The sequence below is a fragment of the Diadema setosum genome, chromosome 1 (assembly GCF_964275005.1).
Source record: "Diadema setosum chromosome 1, eeDiaSeto1, whole genome shotgun sequence".
In the NCBI taxonomy this organism is placed as follows: Eukaryota; Metazoa; Echinodermata; class Echinoidea; order Diadematoida; family Diadematidae; genus Diadema; species Diadema setosum.
The window spans coordinates 6,348,141-6,368,777 of NC_092685.1; the positions used below are offsets into that span (position 1 = coordinate 6,348,141).

Sequence of the window (20,637 nt, forward strand, 5' to 3'; positions counted from 1 at the left end):
CTTTGGCGATGAAAAACAAAACAAAACAAAACAAAAAAAATTAAAGGGGATTTGTTCCGATCAAACCTTAATTACTTTTCTGCATTAATTTTGTTTATAAGAACCTTTGTTACATGTATTTCTATGTGTTTCCACACGTTTCCTAACAATAACAATAGCAATTGGCACTTTGCCTAATCCCATACATGATTAGGATCTCTCTGTGTCGTCAGTAAGGAAGGCGATTCTCCAAGTTGGAAAGACAATACAGTACATAATTTGCTTGTGCTGGCATATAGGCCTCAACCCGACTTTACTGCTTTATTTTTGCTAAAAATAGTGCGGCCTTATCACCGGCGAATATGGTAGTCCCTGCCCACATTGCTACTGTTGTCATGTACATTGTACATGTACCACACAGGGCTCTTGAAAACAGCGTCAAATCCCAAGAAACACCCATTACCATCACACACACATCAGATACCAAGCAAAAAAAGACATGAAAATCTCTTCCTATTTGCTACTTCACTTGTGCTTCTCACATAGCACATTTAATGACACAAAAGCCGACATGCTCACTTGTGTTACAAAGAGCAAACATTTCAGCAAATCATACTGCTTGTCATGCCATGTATAATAAGCGATACATACAAAAGAACACGCCACACTTGTCACATGAGATTTACATATTGTAGAAATAATATAAAAAACAGCAATACGGACACCCATACAGTACCTCATCAATCCATGTTATTATTCAGGGCACCAAACTGAGATGTGCCCCTACACACTGCTGGTTTGGTGTCATAGTTACAAGAACTCCACATCAAATGTCATCTGCATCCCATCAAATTCAGAGGGTGAAATTAACAGGTATAAATGTATGTAGTTACAGCACATATTTCGAACTAGAGAAAGGACAGAACACTGTCATGGTATCACATTCATCATGGAGGTAGGGAAAACTTTATGTGGAGCATCAAATAGAATCAAAATTTCTCCAGCCCCCACCCCCCTTCCTTTTTACTTTACTTAAACTTTCAAAGAAGTCAAACTGTCAATACTTTCAAACATATCATTCACAATTTTCAACTCAACCAAAGATTTTCCCCCTTTCAGCAGAGCTATAGAGAACCCTGTATATTCTTTTCTTTCTTTTTTTTTCTAAATGAGGAATTGCAATGTGAAATACAGTGCATAAACTAACAATGTTATTGGGTATATGTTGCAATTGACCTAAACCAGACTACTTGCTTATTGTTGCAGTCTAACTTTGTGAAACAGAGTACATAAAATATGTCATACCAGCATAGTGTTCTAGGTTTATTTTTTATTTTGTGTGGTTCCCAAATACAGACTGTATGGATGAATAAATACTGCACAGCTAATAACTGGTGCTGAGATGCCGAAGCCTTGAGGAACCACACAACAAATTTTTGGTTGTCCAGGCAATCATCATGTGATCAATTTATGCATTTACTTTGAACTAATTGTAGTCAGTTATTTCCTTTCCTAGAACATGAGAGGCTACATCAATCGATTCTGCTTCATGTATTCAATAGTCACAGGGTTCGCTTGTTTGCTTTTGTTTGTTTTTTAAATATCAAAATCATCCCAACCTGGGCAGCTTGAGCTCACTTATGAAAGATGGTACAATTGTAAGTCCCTCCTTTACTAACATGGACATGGATAACAAATAAATAATGGCACAGTGATCACTGGTCCCAGTGGATTTTTCCCAGTACGGACACTTTCTCGCACTGCATTTTGATGCTGCCTTGACAGTGAATCAATACATTAGCACACTGTGACTTCAACAAAGACTATGTTTATAACTCTGTCAATATGTGCACTGCAAGTCCATTATCTTGCTTCACTGAAAAGACAATCCTTACTGTAGTAGAAACATTTTCTTCATTTAAAAATCAATCATGTAATTTGTTTTCAATAACTGTACTTTTTTGTGTTTTTTGTGGTGGTGGTGTTGGTATTCAAAGGTTCCCAGGCAAGTCTCACTTTGTTTTTGTAGGCATCGAACATAATTCCTTACAATAGTAACTATAAGTAGCATGGGTTATATCATGTTATTTCACTAATCATATCCTCTCAGCATTTACTGGCCTGATAAGAATTAATGATAAATAACTAATGATGTCCCACCCTCATCAACTATTGCCTGACTGAAACATCTCAATGCTTACAGCCAAATATAATATATTTCCCGATAATATTAATCCTTCTTTGAGAGGACTCAAGATCCCATCATTTCAGCCTCCCTCCCTTAGAAAACTTTCTGGTAGTTTGGGATGAATGTCACGTCATTGTCTACGAAGGTACTGATGTCTTGTCATTGACTAACGGTGCAGTTTCCCAGATTGTCCAAGTTGGCAGTTGTTACCGAGCATTTACCTGAAAAGATAAAAAACAAAATAGAAGACACGGATAGAGATACAAGTTGTTGTACATTACTACACATGACCCATTGACTCTTGAGCTGTTACTTTTCAAACATATAACCCCTACTTCAATCTCATAACCAGGGAGATTAACTGGTCTACATATATCAGTATGATCAAAATATCTAAAATTGTTTGCTTCTTCACTAACTTTGGTAATAATGAGTGCACTATAAAGTACCAACTACATGTACAATCATGGCCACCACACATTTGTTTACAAATTTCAGAGATTTGTTACAATCAGAATTCTTCTACACATTTCAAAAATGTATCCTATCCCAATATGAATCTGATAATTTACACTTCAAACTGTCAAAATGTCATTCTGCACCAATAAAAACAAACATAGTATTTCTGCTGCATAGAGTAGGTAATGTTACAGGTTTTGTTTTCAACATCGACCATCAAAGTGAATGGAATGTACATGTACTTACAATATCATCAATCTTCATGATACTCCTGACCGTCTCTGCAGCAAGCTGAATTGCACTCGTTGACACCAGAAGAGGCTGAATGACATTTTCTTCCAAGATGTTGGTAATTGCTCCCTAAAACATAAAATTTCAAATTAACAGTCATGAGAGAAAAAAACAATGAAATTGACGGTTCTGTCAAAGCTTCACCTTTGATCCATGCCAAAAATAAACATTAGCTGATTTTATGTTCAGAAATACAATGCTGCATGGCTTCATGCCCATGTCTTACATGTGGAAACAAAGTAAGTCTGAAAGATAACCGATCCCCCATCCCCCCAAAAAGAAGAAAAACCAGAACTTAAAAGAAACAAATACAAATTGAATGAATAAAGAAAATAAATACACAAGAGGAAAAAAATTCAAGTTACAAACTTTTAATGAACAGAACAATCAAATAGAAAATATTAGAGTACACTCTCAAAACAGACTTGATGCCATGTTGAACTTCCCTTTATTCTAACACAATGAAATGTGAGAAAAGCCTGAGCTTCTCAACAAGCGAATCCAAAAGGTAGATAAAATGTTATGCATATCACTACTGTTAAGATCATCTCTTGGGCTACCTTTTGGTGTCGTTTCGTTTTTCTCACCTTTCTCACATTGATGCCAGCAGTCTTCTCTCCCTGTGCATGCTTGTTTCGGAGCTCAGTGACGACGCTGATTGGGTTCAGTCCAGCATTCTCGGCCAGCGTCGAGGGGATGACTTCCAGAGCCTCGGCGAATGCCTTGAAGCAGTATGCCTCCATGCCTGTCAGCGTCCTGCTGAACTCGTTCATGCGGAGGGAGACTTCAATCTCTGGGGCACCTCCACCAGCAATCAGATATCTGCATACCAAAAGAGAAGAAATAACAAACATGATTACACATTCCCAGCACAAGCATTTGGACACATATGGAAACATTATACATGTACTTCTGGACATTTATCAATAAGAATATAACTACTAGCTCTACAGACACCAAGAATGCTGTTACTGCACATCACATGCCTGATTTAAGCAGCATAATCTTTGAAACTGACAATAATTGATCCATCGGTTACTAAAATGAATGAAGATACAGATGTAAGGCTTCACAAAGAAAGCATTGGCTGAAGTGATGTACACAATGACCCATAGCAGCACAATATGCCATGGAGACACACAGTTTGCTAACTGAGCATTAATGATATGGGTTCTTTTGAACCATTAGATATTGAATCACTAATGCTCTTAGTCCGACAATACAATCATTTTCTTTTTTAGCTGTTGCTTTCATATAGTAAAAAAGATTTCCTGGGATCCCACTCACCGCTGCTTGACCAGGCATCTGATGACACACAAGGCATCATGAATTGAGCGGTCAGCCTCTTCAAGGACCAGCTTGTTGGAGCCGCGGACAAGTACAGTCATGGTCTTCCCCGGGTTGGCAATACCTGTGATCTATCATCAGACATACACAGAGCTTGCTCATGTTAACTTTAAGATACTGGCTTTGCAATTAGTACATGACAGATTATTACATGCTACCCTAGAGGTTTTGGTATTTGAGTGACCTGGGTGTAAAAGTGGGTACCAGCCGCAATAAAAGAATCATGATAGCCTAAGGCCAAAAAAAAAAAATTGTTGCATTGGCGTAACATGAGATTTTCAAATAGGGTCGGTCGGGCGGATTTTTTTTTTTTTTGCTACCTGCATATATATTTTACGTGTAAAACTCGTGCTCAGCTCAGTAAACAGTTACAACTGCTGCACCGAATGTGCTGCGTTCATCTATTCTACAAATCATTTATGAGGCCGATATTACTGGAATTATACCCCTTCACAGAATTTACAGATGTTGAAATCCCTATCCTGAATGTTTTCACTTCATATTTTACTATTTTGACTTAGATAAGATAGATGCACATTGACCCATATGTACGATCTTTTCATCGCACACGGCGATCTCTATTACAGTCCCACATATACAGATTCGTGTAAGTTCTCCACACAAGAAACCTATGGCAAAACTGTGCACAATACATCACAGTCTGAATGCTACGTATACACTGAATAAATCTTGTTAGAGTACGTGTCCATGTTGGAAACAGATGACGTACTGATCAAGGAAGGCTTATGCGAGGCGCTAGATCTCTCCCTCGTACATCCGATATCCCCAGAGCCGTTTCCACTTCCGGGTTTTTGCGATCGCGATCGCAATCAACAAGATATTTGATATCGATAGCAAAAAAAATAATAAAAAAACATGGGGTCGGCGGAATTTTTAGGGTCGGGCGGGTTACGCCAATGCAACAATTTATTTTTTTTTTGGCCTAATGCTCTGGCAGAGTATTGCTTACACTAAATAGGTCACCCTGAGTAAATTTATCAAACGATCACTATCATCGCCACTGCATCATCATCTTCATTGGGATAGTCACTATAAGCTTGCCAACTTCAAACATCACATGCATCAGTAATATCAGCGTGTTTCTCGGCACCTGTGTGTTGTGCACACTGAGGGTTGGATCTTGTTACTCATCATGTGCAGTGATGTCTGCAGTATTTATCTTACACATTGTATTCATTAAATTCCCTTCCCTCACTTTCCTCCCACTTTTCTCCCAATGTTCATGCTGAATAGAAAGGATTACTAAAATGTCACAAGTGAATGGATCTGTCTACGGTTATTTTTAGAACATTTCGGTCAAAGAACACCAGGTATTTTCTTAGTCTGTTCATAATTATGAGAAAACATAGTAAAACTGTCATTGTTTACTACTAATTTTTATTGACACGGTTTCAAAGCTACCACAGTTAAAAAAAAATTCAATAAGTCAACTTACCTTGACAACCTTGCTGGTTCCTGTGACAACCTCTTCAACAAGATCAGCTGAGGCCAAGAACTCGGGAGTGAAGTGATCGATGCTTGCAATGGGCTTGCAGTTGATAGTCTGAAAGAATATCAATGCAAGATGGATTTGGCTTATGGTCAAATAAATCAGACAAAAATTGCTTTCATACAACTTAGGCAGTCAAAATGCAAACAGATAGAATGGAAGATGCAAATAAGTCAAAAACAGTTTACGTAAAAAGTCTTGTAGAGAGTTTTGTAAAAAAAGAAAAAGAAAACAAAAACAGAAATAAATGAATACCCTACTGCATATATTTTTCTACTACAATTCATATTTGTGTTTCAACCATTCATGCACCAGTAAACTTCCTTTGAATACTCCCTGCAGAGTTGTGAAATGTCAGCAATATTGCCGAGTCCATTCTGTGGCTGTTGGGGAAAGAGGTAGTCTTAAGCAAATAACTTAAAGCAAACCTCTCACACTGACAGCTCTCACATTGGTTTGCATATTTTTCATTCATTAATTTTTTTTTTTTTTTTTTTTTTTTGGGGGGGGGGTCAGTGAGCTAAAAACTGTAATTTCCAGTTACAAGAGTATATTTACTCTACTGCACATATTTATTCATTTGAATTCAATTTTACATAGAAATTTGAGAGAAGACTTGTGTGCAAGTCAGCAAGAATCTTGTGAGAGGCAAGGACAGCATCACATCTTCTAATTCGCATATGCCCTTCGCTGAAATGATAATTATGATATAATGAACTTGAAACCATTACTTTCTTACTTGTTGAAAGACATCAGTGGAACCTACACTGCTGTTTGCTTGATTTTACTCTACTAATGACAGCCAACTTAAAAAGGGGCCAAGTTCATCTTTAATGTATCTTTAATTTATGCAATGTATGCAATGTATGTTTGACAGAAAACCAACTACTGAGGTAACGGTCAACGTAATCTCACCTTGCAGACAAACTCAATGTCCTCTCTTTCTATGTCCTTCACCACCATGATCTTCATCTTGTGTAGAAAATGTAGGGCCAGGTCGCTGATTGCATCTCTGTGGAATAGTGAAAAGGCACATAAACTGATGTTCATCACATACCTACTTAAAAAGAGACATGGTATGAATCATTTTTTGGGCCATGTTTCCTTCAAAAGAAATACAGTCTCTCAAATCAGCAAGTTCAGTCTAGTCTCCAATAGTACCAAGTCTTGCTTGTGCAAGGCTCGTCAATGTTCATCGAGTAGTTTTGTCAAATGCTCTATCAGTGGCAACAATATGAAAGAACAAACAAATGGGCTGACGTGTGGAAGACAAACTGACGTTCACTACCTCTTGCACTCCATGTGAGAGCATAAATGACTAAATGGTATTACTGGAGCAATATACTATCAACGCGTGATAAATAAACATGATCACTATAACATTCAAATCCTTCTTGGGGTAGACGTTATCATGTTATGAGTTAGTTGCTAAATACTTATGACTTTCATTAGCACTTCTCAAGCTTTCAAGAAAAGTTTTTTCCAACACAAGCACACTAATTTTTCAACTTTTTGGGCTCAATTCTGCATAAGGATGTATCTGACAAGAGTGGATTACAACTTGCTTGAAATTGCTACTCTACACAGAACCTTGAACATGATGAAGTTTTAATCTCCAAGTGGCGAAAAGAAATTCTGCAAAAGAGGCACACTGCCATCCCACTCCTTAGAACCTCTGAATGTGACCCGCTACAACAAAAAGGTCCTAAAGTCGCGCACGGTCGAAGCCGTGAAAATCGAGTTTGAAGTCAGAGCATTAAAATTGGTCAAAACTTACGATTTTCTGATTTTGATATATTATTGGAGTCTAACATGTCTTCTATCATCTGTCGAAATTTTGAAGCAAAATGATCAAAGGAAAGATAAAAAAATAGCGTTTTTCTGAGCCATGTTTTTTTGGCGTTTCAACGAAGCAGAAACTGGTTCGAAAATTTGGATTGAGCGCCACAGATAGGTTCCGCCCCTAACAACGACCAAAAAGATCTCATTGGTCAGTTTGCTGCTTGCTGCTAACCGAAGCGTCAAGCTCGCACACTGCCCAGTCGACTGGTGCGTGCGGGCGGGGTGCGCTATGATCAGCCGCTTCACACATCCTGGTCACTGATTGGTTGGTGAGGAGACCGCCGACGCTGATGTGCTTGAATGAACTCTTCGGGGGTTGCTAGGGCTTACCTTCTATTGTCCAGAGGTGAAAACTGACTTGCGTGTCCCTTGATCGCGATTGCGTCGAAAGGAAGACTTTTAGGGCGCTTTTCTCGAAACAGTGATTTTCCAGACGTCTCAACATGCTCTCTTTTAAACGTCGATATCTCCGCAGCCGATTATTTTTATAAAATGTGTTCTATATCAATTTAAAGCAGAAAGATTAGGGGATTATATCATGCAATTTTCAAATAATCGACCTCGCCCGACTTTAGGATCATTTTGTTGTAGCGGGTCACAAATCATTACTCTAAGCAGGACTGTGAACACCAAAGAGCTTCAGTGTCTAATCTTAGGGTTGACTTCTGCATGAGAAACACACTGTAGCTAGCTTTCATATACCTTACTCTAAGCAGAAGTGCAGACTTCAAAAACTTGTCATGTCTTTACCTGAGGATTGACTTCTGAATGAGAAGCACATTGCAGCCTGCCTTCTTAATCTGCTTGACAAGGTTAAGAATGTATGCCCTCTCCTCCCGGAGAACTCTGTCCATCTGGGTGTAGTCTGATACCACCACCTGATTGTCCATCTGTGAAGGGGGGGGGGGGGTGGCACACCATATTCTCAAGTCTTTGAACATTTCTATGAACTTGCTAACCATTGATACTCATTTCAAGGGCATGTGATGTGACACACATTTTTGTCTGGTTGATGAGTAGTTAAAGACAACATTCAGCAAACCTACAGCACACAAGAAAATGCCCGATTTAGGCATGTAACATCCTAAACGAACTAAACATAAAACCAATTTCCTCCTTTTTGGAGAGAAAGTAAGATTTCTGGCTATCCTGATAAATCTTTTGGAGCACTGCCTGTATGCAAATCTTGAAGCAGTAAATTTTAGGTTGTAAAAAACACAACACAATCTCGAGAAATAGGTCTTTCTTCTGCACTATGTTCATTGCTTTGGTCTATAAATAAAAGATTTGACCTCTCAGATATTACAATCACAAATATTCATGATAAAAGTGTACAGTGAACAACACTATCATATGTGTGCAAGTGTCAAACTAACCTTGCTGCCACTGTATTTCACACCTTACCTATCCGTATGCTGATGACAACATGCAAGTAGCATATTTAGTAAATGTGTATCAGTAAATCAAACAATAGTCATATATTTGAAGAATAGGAAATTACATGTGCCTTCAGAAAGCAAACATGAGCATCATTAATTATTGCATTCAAGTTTGATATTTTTACTAGTTGATTTTCAGGTCTAGATCACATATCATGGAATAGTGCAGTGTCCATGGTTGGGCCACAGAAGGTTAACTTACATCAGTCTTTGGAGCAGACAGACAGAACTGGATGAGACCTATGCGAGCCTTCTCCACCTTGCTGGGCCCAGCTGTCCCTGCTGCTCGCTGACTGAACACAAGTCCATTTACCAGCTCTGTGTCTTCAATAGTACCACTGTACAAAAAGACAAATAATCATCATCGATATATCATGTACAGCAGAATAATTATACTCGGGTCTTGAGTTGATTTTTCACAAGTATCCCTTAAACACTTTCAGTGCAATGACACCTCCAGATTACAAAGCAATGGGGACATTGGGATAATGGGTGCATTTTCATTTCTAATATCACCTGACAACGAGAAAATCCAGTGCTTTAGCAGTCTGAATGAATTAGCCTTTAACCAAATATCTCTATATATATCATTAAAATGGCATGATTTTTTTTGGACTTTTTTTTGGACTTTTTTTTTTTTTAATACACAAGAATCTATCATTCCTATAGTCTTTGCAAATGAAAATTTGATAGATCTTGTGATGACAGACCTTTCAGGGTTTAGAAATTTCTTTCAGGCAGGCATAGGATTTCTTGTATACTGACAGTGCTTGCTTTGTTGATTCATCATATGCCATCTTTAGGAGATTTATGACTGACTTTCAAAGATCACTGGTTAATAAAACCCACTGAGCATTCAACCTATTCACAGCAGGACTCAACCTACCCTAATTTCTGAATGACCTTGATGTCCTGGAGGTCCACATTGCTGGCAGTGGCCGGGTCAATCACTTGAAGAACTGCATCCACGGCAATGGGAGCCAGAAGACTGGAGTACTGTGACACAACCTAGAACAAGAAAAGGTCTTCAACCCATTAATCTCTAAATCATCTTTCATCAGTTTTCAGTTAGAGGAGTAGTTAAAGCAATTTTAGAAATTTAGAATTGATTGGGCTGGTACCCTTATTGATTAATCACTTCTTGTGATTTGCCAAATGTGACCACCGTAATTATTTTTAATTTTTTTTTATTTATTTTTTAATATATATATATATATATATATATATATATATATATATATATATATATACATCATGTCTTTATATCATTCTTTGTACAGAGCACTGAAATAACATGTTTTTATGATTAATGATTGTAAAACATGTGCAATTCAGCCTTTGGCTGCCAGACATGATTTTTAACAAAACCTGTTCAATTCCAAAACAAACAAGATATGTCTTGCATTGTGTTATTGCCAAAATGTAATACATGTTTAAGAAGGTATAACTTTGGTGACACATAGAAGGGCCTCTAACTCACTGCTCTCCATGTTTGACTTACGGCACATTAATCAATTTCTGTCTTTGATTTTATGCAAAAAATACACACATTACATTTCAATACAAATGCACACATACACACACACACACACACATACAAGCACTGGCAAATTTCAGGATATGCCACATATGCAAATGAACTAAAACTTGTATGCAAGGCATTTTCATGAAGTAAAAACCAATGTGAGAGGGCAACAGCCTTTACATACTGACTGTAATCCAGAGCACCAGTCAAATTTGGTGTCCACAAAGATAATCTGGTGGACTGCAGTTTCAGTGCATGGCCAACAAAGAGTTGGGGGTTAACGACTGACCCCATCGGGGACGGGGCAACACCCACCTTTGAATTGAGGGAGGTGGTTGCACTCTGCAAAAGAGCCTCCCTCTCACCAAGATTGACTGGTACAGCCATGGTGGCCAGAATCTCACAAGCCTTATTGGCAGCTGCCTGGAAGGACTCCGATATGATGGTTGGATGGATGCCTGTCAAATTACATCACAATGAATGACGTTAATCACTTGAGAGTCACTGAGCCGCTTAACATAATCACTTGCATCTATTGTAAATGTGAATTGTATTCACACTCATTCTCACATAAACACATCATACAAAAAAATAAATAAATAAATAAAAAATATAATAATTCAAGAGAATGCTATCCATTTTCTCCCATTAACAATAAATTTGGGCTAAAACCAGAAATAATGAGAATAGAGTAGAGAACAGAGAGGAGAATATTTTGATGCATTAATGTAGGAAACAACAAAGCTTGTCTCATACCAGGGCATCTTTATGCTTCCTTCCGTAGCACATTCCTAGAGCTATGAATAAGGCAAACTAATGATAATGGAATAATCCCTCCTGCATCAAAGCAGTACCTTGGCCTTTGATTGCTAGTCAATACTTGGGCTCTTGCAGCACTCACTAATTGCAGTTGACTTTACATCAAACTCTGAACATATCTTTATACAGACAGCACCAATGGGCTCCTTTCTGAAGTAGCAATAACCCAATTTATTTAAGATATACACTGTACGAAGTCTTATCACTATATATCAAACTGTATTTTTCTGCATATTCCAACCATGACCAGTATTCCCCTATTCCTAGAAATTATTTCCCCCTTCTATTTCTGAGACTATCTAAAGTGATCAGATTTCCAGATGTCACAATGGGTGTAAGTGCTCATCCACCTACTTTGGAGCTTCAAGCATATGTAGATTAAAAAAAAAATAAAAATAAAAAAATAAAACAAAAAAAAAATTCCTTCAAATACCAGATATGGTTAAAATATGGAAAAAAATTGCACACATTAAGCATACTAAACTGTGTTACATCATATTGCCGTCAAGACACAAGCAATTGGCACCATCATGGAGACAATGTATCCACCATTCCGATATTCTCACCCTTGTCCAAAAGTCTTGCTGCAGCCTCCAGCAAACTTCCAGCGATGACCACAACAGAAGTAGTCCCATCTCCAGCTTCAACATCTTGAGCCTTGGACAGCTCAACCAACTGCAAGGAAATAAGTTCTGAAGGTGTAAGCATTTCAGAATATCTCATAGGTTGTCATTTAGGGACATACCTCACATCCCAACATGTTCAAGATTACCTCAAAACCAACAAAATAACATACTAAAAAGTACAAGCAATAACAAAGTCCATTAAAATGCCTGCACATTGTGGTACACATGTATGTAGACTTTTACAATCAATACTTTTTCACTAGACCATGTACAGCATGTACTGTTTTGTGAACGTAATTCAGCCTTTTACTTACCAGCGGTCCTGCTGTGAAGATATGCAATTAACTTTGTGGTTGCTCAACACGTCTTCCAATTCAGTCAAAATATCTATCAATGTCACCACTACTGTCAACTCTTTGTAGTTCTTTACCAAGTCTCCATAAATTGAATATTCAGATCATACCCAAATCCTAGTAATTATGGTCAACATACATCATCTAGTCCATGGGCCAAGAGGCAAAAAATTGGTTATTGGTACCATCTCAGGTGGCAATACCTTTTTGGTGTCATTTTGTTTGTTGGGCATAGATATGCTTATCAAGCTATGATAGCATTTCCAAATGAGTAGCTTAGTCCTAATAAATGAATTTTTAACCAATTTGGTCTCGTTTTTATATCCCTATACTTCTGAATCGAGGCTAACCGCTATAGAAACAAGAGCACGGTCTTCTGTATGTCCATGGAGCTCATGGTATGTCCACAGGTGTTCTGTTGTAAACGCGGTGCGCTTAGTATTTATTCAAGGTGGCGAAGGGAATATCCAAAGGGTGACGCTGTCCAGAGCTAAACGCGGTGCGTTTTGTCGTTATTCAAGACGGCGAAGGGAATATCCAAAGCCTATGATACAGTGTATATCACTTTATCTAAAAAACGCTGAGGTGAAAACACTAATGCCACGCCAATGTAGCTTTATTTCCATCAAACAATGAACCAGTACACTACAATACGTAATAATAAATACTATTGTAAATGAGCAGAGTGATTTTTGTTTAAAACTGATGTATTTGTTGAGAGGGTAGTATAAAAACAGCATAGATAATTCGTTTTATTAGTAACTTTAGATATGATAACGGTACATTGTTTTGTTTTGTTGTTGTTGTTTCTTTGCAGTGTTTACCAGAACTGATATTGTTGTTAATCAGACAAACACACACACACACACACACACACACACACAGACACGGAAACAATTGTCACACAATTAGTCCATCGGCCAAGACCCGAAAAATGGGTTACTGGTACCACCTGAGGTGGCAAGTTCTAGTTGTGCATTTTGAAATGGCGTATATCTAAGGAATATTATTTTGCTATAATAGCATTTCCAGAGTAGTAGCTTAGTCATAGATTTCAGCCATCAACCCGACCAATGCCAAATATCTTTTATTTTTGGATGGAAATAAAGCGACAGTGGCGTGGCATTAGCGTTTTCACCGTAGCGTTTTCACCGGAAAATGATGAATAATTGAAAAATACGGCAAAATCCACTAGGAATTGTTTGTTTGTTTGTTTGTTTTTGTTGTTTGTTTTTTTTTGCTTTTTAGATAAAGGGATATACACTGTATCATTAGCTGTGGATATTCCCTTCGCCGTCTTGAATAAAGACTAAGCGCTGTGGACATCATAACCCTTGGATATTCCCTTCGCTGCCTTGAATAAAGACTAAGCGCACCGCGTTTACAACAGAACACCTGTGGACATACAGAAGACAGTGCTCTTCTTTCTATAGCGGTTAGCTTCGATTCAGAAGTAAAGGGATATAACAGCGAAACCAAACGGGTTAAAAATTCATTTATTAGGACTAAGCTACTCATTTGGAAATGCTATCATAGCTTGATAAGCATATCTATGCCCGACAAACAAAATGACACCAAAAAGGTTTTGCCACCCCAGATGGTACCAATATCTGGCCTGGCCCATGGACTAATCAACATGAAACAGCATTGAGCCGATTGCATTCAGCATTAAGTTCAAAACAACTCATTATGCGCATGCTTACCTTTAAATATTTCTTACTGTTGATAGTATTCAACATCTATCCTCTTCATTATACCAGGCCTTATCAGCAATTACTTTTGTCATATTTCAATTCGATTGAGGCTAATTTATTACAACTTGAGCTACAGTTGTACACTGGCAGTTATCATGATGTGCCACAAAGTTCATTCATTGCAGTGCTTAAAATTTCAGTCATCACAATGCACATATTACCATAAAAGTCCTGAAATTTTATCGGTAAACAAGCATGTTTCAGCATTTCCAAACACATTTTTAATGTTATTTACCTGTTTATTATCCCACTTGCCAGCTAACAAATTCAACAAGAGGTTCTATCACAATGAATAACATCATACCATTTTAGCTGCTGGATGCAACACCTGCATTTGCTTGAGGATTGTCGCACCATCGTTGGTGATGGTAACATCTCCCTTGGCATCCTGGATCTGAAACCAAGAACATGAGAAGACAAGGCTTAATCAATAGCTCAGCAGCTACGTTTACAAGTGCATTTCATTCCATTCAGTATCCCTGTGTGGATTTTGCTTTAGATAGAAATATTTGAAGCAATCATATTTTGACAACACTTGACATCCATTTCCCAACAGAGACAAAAAATATCAATGAAATAAGGTATAAACAAAGCAACAACAAAAAAAACAACAAAATGAAGCAAGCAAAATAAGTTTCGTAAAAAACAAACAATACCACTGCAAAGGCAGTAAAAACATCATAAAATTTCTACAAGTTCTACCAGTGAAGATAAGTACTCACCATTTTATCCATGCCACGTGGCCCTAAGCTGGTTCTGACAGCATCTGCAACAGCTGCAAATGAGAAGAAAGGGATTGCGTGAGAAAAGTATCAACAAAATTTGATGTGATCAATTCCTACCGAAATCAATTGCTTTTACAATACAGTAACACAATGACAAAACGCAAGTATTATGTATTTGGTACATACAACTACAAGGACTGACAAGCACTGAAAGGGAGTTCTGCTGTATCTGTTCTAATAGCTCTAGCCACTGCCGCATCACTGGCATGGCTGGCTAGCTAGCACTTCTGGCCATCTATCTATCTTGAAAGCAGAACAGGCTGAACCACCAAGGGCTGTAAACCTGGGCTGGGGTAGGAAGTAAGCTCTTCTTCAAGAAAACTTGCAATTAAACATGTGACAAGGTCAGAAAAGTGAGAGGAAAATAAATAAGATGATGAGAATGAAGTGGAACCATTTTAACAAAGCAAAGTTGTTTAGACTTTAATGTATGAAACATTGGTTATTTTCATGATGGTGGTGTAACTGTAACAGTGTAGATCGATCAGAGGTACCTATAGATCTAGACTAGATCTAGTTGGACCTACTACTGTACTACTCATCAACCACTTTTAAATACCTTGTAAAAAATATCCCTCAGTTTCACCATAATTTCACCTCACTCGAGGCAGAAAATACCAGATTCATATCCCCCAGGTTCAGATTATCGACTCATACCATACGCTAACCGCACCAGTGACCCCAACCCGTACCGAGTCGGGTTCGCATGGCAGCCCTATACTATCCTATGGCTATCGAAGAACCGCTCGATATGGCTTAGCATTTTGGTGACCCGAGACCAAAATACAGGGTTTAACACTGAAATTCGTAGCCATACTGTTAGATAAGATACTTCCAATCAGAGCCGTGGAAATCGATTTACAATATGATCTGTTTTAATAGCCCAGTGAAAGAGTTTATCCGAGGTTTTAGTCCCTCCACACTTCGTATCGTAGTACAACTAACTTACACAGCGCATGCGCAACAGCCTTGCTGTCGATCGGGTATGGATAAAACGTAGCACATAATTATTATAATACGCAATGTATGCGTGTGGAAAAAAAAACCAGGATGGCTAGTTGAGAACTGAAATGAATATTCATTCGCGCATGTGCAGATCATTTTATTTATGTGACAAACTGATATGTTCAAAATGGCGATTAGCATCTCGCGGAGATGGTCTAAAAGATTACTTGTTACAGCGCCCTGTGCCGGGGTCAACCATATGCGCGGAATGCTCAGCAACAAATGCGACATTTTTTTTTTTTACTGTGTACCAGCGCAAGCTCATCATTTCAATAGACCACCCGTTTTTCTATTGAAAAGCTCATAAATCAAGAGAATGGCAAATAAAAATACCATGTTAAAGGGACTGTACAGTACAGGTTTAGGTGGGGATTCATGTTTTGAACATTCCTAAGTGAGATAATGAGAAACCTTACCGGTAGACTTCTATATGAAATACGAAAGAGCATGTAATTTTAATAAGGATTCAATGTTTATTTGATGAAAATTGGTTTTCAAATGGCCGAGATATCCAAAAAAGTGATAATGATAAAACTAAAAAGGCGACAGGCCACAACTTTTAAGATCTCTTTGTTTCACCTTGTTCTTGGATATCTTGGCCATTTCAAAACCGATTTTCATCAAATAAACTTTTGATACCCCTTAGAATTGCATGCTCTTTGACTAGGGTGTCTGATCGCGCACTGCCAACCTTCGGACAAAACGCGCCCCTATCTTACAACACGCAAGCCCCGTAGAACACAATGGAGTCGCGCGCCTACGCTGTTTTGACCCCGCGTTTTGTGCTAAAAAATCGCATTTATTGCAAAATCCCCGGTCCATGCCGCTATCGAATCCTAACAAATTTGGTATCATATGAAAGAGGAAGTTTTGCTCCATAATCTGTCAAAGCGCTGGTACATGACTCCGACGATAAATTGGTGTAAATGTCGTTAGAATCACACCTATCTCGATATCTCGGCGTCTGCTTCGCTACTTGTACCAGCGTGTGGCATGCGAGTAGTTTAGGATGTGCTGAATCCGATGGTGAGGTCAGTTTTTCGCTAGCTCCACGTCTTGGACCGGGGATATTGCCTAGAAGATACCCCTTGCAATAACTTTTTGATCTCAGCGAACGTGTTAGGCGTGGCTTCGTATGCAACAACCATAGTAACGTCCGAGCAAATACGCTCATAAATATGTAAATCTACACGCATTCGCCGCCACATGGCACGCATGCAGCTAGCTCGCGCGCTGTGTGTGTGTGTGTGTGTGTACTAGTATCTCACGGACCTACACGTGTAGGTCAGCAGTGTGTCTACCGCATAGAGCTGTATTTACATACATACAATGTAACGTTAGTTCGCTAGATCGCTGCTGTGTGTGTGTCTACTTGCGAGTACGTGCGCGCACATCCGTGCCACTGAAAACAGACTGAGCTAGCTAGCTAGCTGTCACGTCGCTTCGCTTGCGATAGTTCTACAGCACAGAGTTCTATGGGTACCGTACCGGGTTACGATTGCCCAGCATTCACAATGTGCATGTATGTAACACGCTCGTAAACCACCTGGCGCATCAGTTTCAACGTAGTCAAAGTAACGTTACATGTACTATTACTGGATTGATAATGATCATAACAGGCCTACAATGTATGAGTTATCAATCCAAATGAATGACCATGTAAAGTCATATTTATTTCTTTTTGATACTTCAATAGAAAAGTGCACTAACGATGCACGAGTTACAGTCTTTCTCGCGATCTTATGCAGCACAACAGATAGGCCTAGGCTACACAACGCTCCATATCAGGCAAGTCAATTGTGAAGCGGTACCGCGGTGGAAGGTAGGTACAAATACCGATTTTTACGACTGAACTTCCAATTGACAAAAAAGGGCAGGCAACGATTTTGGAAGCTATACTCTTCAGCCACGAATGGTGGTAAAGTGGCATTCATGGCTAAATAGCCATATAACATTTTCACATGAACTGCCATAGATCTCGACAGCATCGACGTGTTATGTAGTCGTCGCATTCAGTAGCCAGCTTGTACATGATGTGTACACACGTACGTACGTAGTGCAGCGCATATAGCGTGTGTGTACAGTGTGTAGGTAGTACGCAGTACAATAATACACTCAAATGCACGCTCGCTAGCTCGTCCGACGATGTTGGCTGGGCCGCGCCGGAATGCATGCGCTACGTATTCATTCACAACGCTGAGCGCTGTATACGTACGCACAACATGTATTATGACGACACGAGGGGGAGTGGCTTCTGCGCTGGTTACGCGTTTTAGCAATCCGCTGTACGCTCATTAACCGGTCGCTGGCGATCTGCACGCGAATGCTACTTATCGGCCTTGTTTGCAAACATGATTTGGACACATTTTCGTGCGTGCTCGTCAAAAAAAAGTTGTAATATTGCAGTGATTTGAAAGTTGAATTTCTCGAGATAGAATAATTATTTTGCCATGAAATTTGAAATATATGCTAATGACATATTTTTCTTTCATATGAAATAGTTTATAATCCACCTTTTATAGAATTTCAAAAGTTGCAAAAATGCTACAGACACCCTACTTTGACATCTCAGAGTGGTTTCTGAATAGATCCATCTCGCAAAACGTTTAAAGCCAAATCCTCACCTCAACCAGAACTGTACACACCCTTTGGCTTTAACACTCCAATAATTACTAATGTTAGACCTCTAATTACCATTATGTGCACTAATGAGGATTTTCTTCAATCCTTTTTCCTCGTTTTTTCAGGTGATTCACCTGTATCCCCCTAATTTCTCTTGAAATTCACGTTCGAATGTTCCAGGCCCCAGGGTATTGCGCCCTGTACCACTCATACTTATGAGTTGTCTGACGTCTCCATTTCAATCCGACTTGAAATAACGAAAAGGTAAAATTAAATTTAGGCCTAAATTGAATGGAATCCAATCATTCTCAGAACATTCTGCTTTCAATAATTGGTACCAGAAAGTCCAATTGAAGACCTAGACATGTTCACATACATGCATATCTTGCTCATATCTAAATTGCTGTCACACTTTTTCGGCATTGCATTGGCCACCGTCGACAGGATTTATCGATCCCTTATCCAAAAGCACGTACAACAGAGCGGTATTGAGCAGTCGTCAAGGCCCAAAACACCCTGGCTGGCAAGTTTGCAAGTCTACCTTTGGCTGCAGTGATGTTGCTCCGACGAATTTCGGAAGGCTTTTCGCGATCGACATATGCTCCTTGACGGGGTCCTCCCCTTGATACTTTCTGCTCCGGCATTTTACTTCTTAAGGTGTGATGAAATGATTGTAAAATACTATATTACGGCACGATGTGGTAGATATTAGACGATATTTACACCCTTGTCAATTTTGTTACACGGTATATCAGGTAGATACACACATGTACGAAGAGTTCAGCCTAGGCTTAGTGTCCAGGTACTGGGTAGGTGCAACGTGAAATACTAAGTATATATTCAGTTGATTTATTGCTTTATCAAATGAGTTATTTAAGCCTTTAGAAGGTATCAGATGGTGCATAGTTATCAATTAGCCTCAATAGAATTTATAATCAGCTAAAGAGTAATGTAAAATGGCTTAAACTGTTTGCATGTGTCAATTTTATGGTCTGCGCGCGGATATTACATTTGTAAAAACAACTGTATTCAGACTAGCTATTGGTGTCCTCCCTAGGTTACTTCGAGAAAAGTCGATCCCTCTTTTTCCGTCTCCAGTGGACCCAGGGATACATATTCTTCAATTTTCGTCATTTTCGTTATCATTTCTGTTTTCCAACGTTTTCTCTTTTCATTTTTTCCTCAACTTCTGTATGTTCTTTTTTCTTTTCCTCATATAATCCATCGATTTCAACATTACTGATTTCTTTTTTAATAAGTAGGCCCTACTTCCCCTATAAGTCATTTATTTACATGTATTTATCTCTTCTTAACTCTTTTTACTGATAGTGTTTTAGGAAAGTAATGACAATGATGATAATAGCAATGATGATAATCATAATCATAACAATAATAATGATGATGATGGTGATGATAATAACAACAACAACAACAACAACAATAATAATAATAATAATAATAATAATAATAATAATAATAATAATGATAATAATAACAATAATAATAATAATAACAATAAACATTCCTATATACTGCCAGTAGCACATATTACAAAAAATGAATGTCTCCACGCACATCAAAGGAGGGAAATATAGAAATAAGGGAAAATAGACATATAAGGGAGAGAAGAGGAGACAAACAGACATAAAAAGTGACATATAGCACATAGATAGCACATAGCCTATGCTTGACTTATAAAATTGATTCTGTGTTATGGGCTATTCCCTGTCATCTTGTGTCTGTAGTTGCGAGATGTATACATAGACCTATGTATATCACCTTATATATACATTGTTTAAAAACAAATATACACATACATATATGAACATGAATATACATATATATATATATATATATATATATATATATATACAGTACATATAACTATATATATATATATATATATACATACATTATATATATATATATATATATATATATATATATATATATATATATATATATATATATATATATATATATATATATATATATATATATATATATATATATATATATATATATATATATATATATATATATATATATATATATATCGTCGCTGGGGTGACAAGACCTTGTATCTGCAACTT

The 20,637-nt window shown here is 38.0% G+C and overlaps 1 protein-coding gene across 1 annotated transcript; it reads right to left on the reverse strand.

The window, feature by feature from the left end:
• Positions 1 to 495: 495 nt before the first annotated feature.
• On the reverse strand, positions 496 to 19,287 carry LOC140233639 (T-complex protein 1 subunit delta-like). Its single transcript, XM_072313747.1, has 14 exons — positions 19,086 to 19,287; positions 14,855 to 14,907; positions 14,437 to 14,526; positions 11,966 to 12,074; positions 10,896 to 11,038; positions 9,942 to 10,063; positions 9,258 to 9,393; positions 8,367 to 8,506; positions 6,690 to 6,786; positions 5,721 to 5,828; positions 4,205 to 4,335; positions 3,505 to 3,739; positions 2,873 to 2,986; positions 496 to 2,388 (listed from the first exon to the last, which is right to left on the reverse strand). The coding sequence occupies exons 1-14, from the start codon at positions 19,186 to 19,188 to the stop codon at positions 2,374 to 2,376; spliced, it is 1,596 nt and encodes a 531-aa protein (XP_072169848.1). The 5' UTR covers positions 19,189 to 19,287; the 3' UTR covers positions 496 to 2,373.
• Positions 19,288 to 20,637: the final 1,350 nt, after the last annotated feature.

What these genes read in the sequence shown, in the direction of transcription:
- LOC140233639 (XM_072313747.1), bottom strand. Translation starts at nt 19,188, where the DNA reads ATGCCGGAGCAGAAAGTATCAAGGGGAGGACCCCGTCAAGGAGCATAT. An exon ending in TGCATCCAGCAGCTAAAATG is followed by an intron (nt 12,075 to 14,436) that starts GTATGATGTTAT and finishes ATTTCCTTGCAG; the next exon opens with TTGGTTGAGCTGTCCAAGGC. An exon ending in GAACCAGCAAGGTTGTCAAG is followed by an intron (nt 4,336 to 5,720) that starts GTAAGTTGACTT and finishes GTCTGATGATAG; the next exon opens with ATCACAGGTATTGCCAACCC.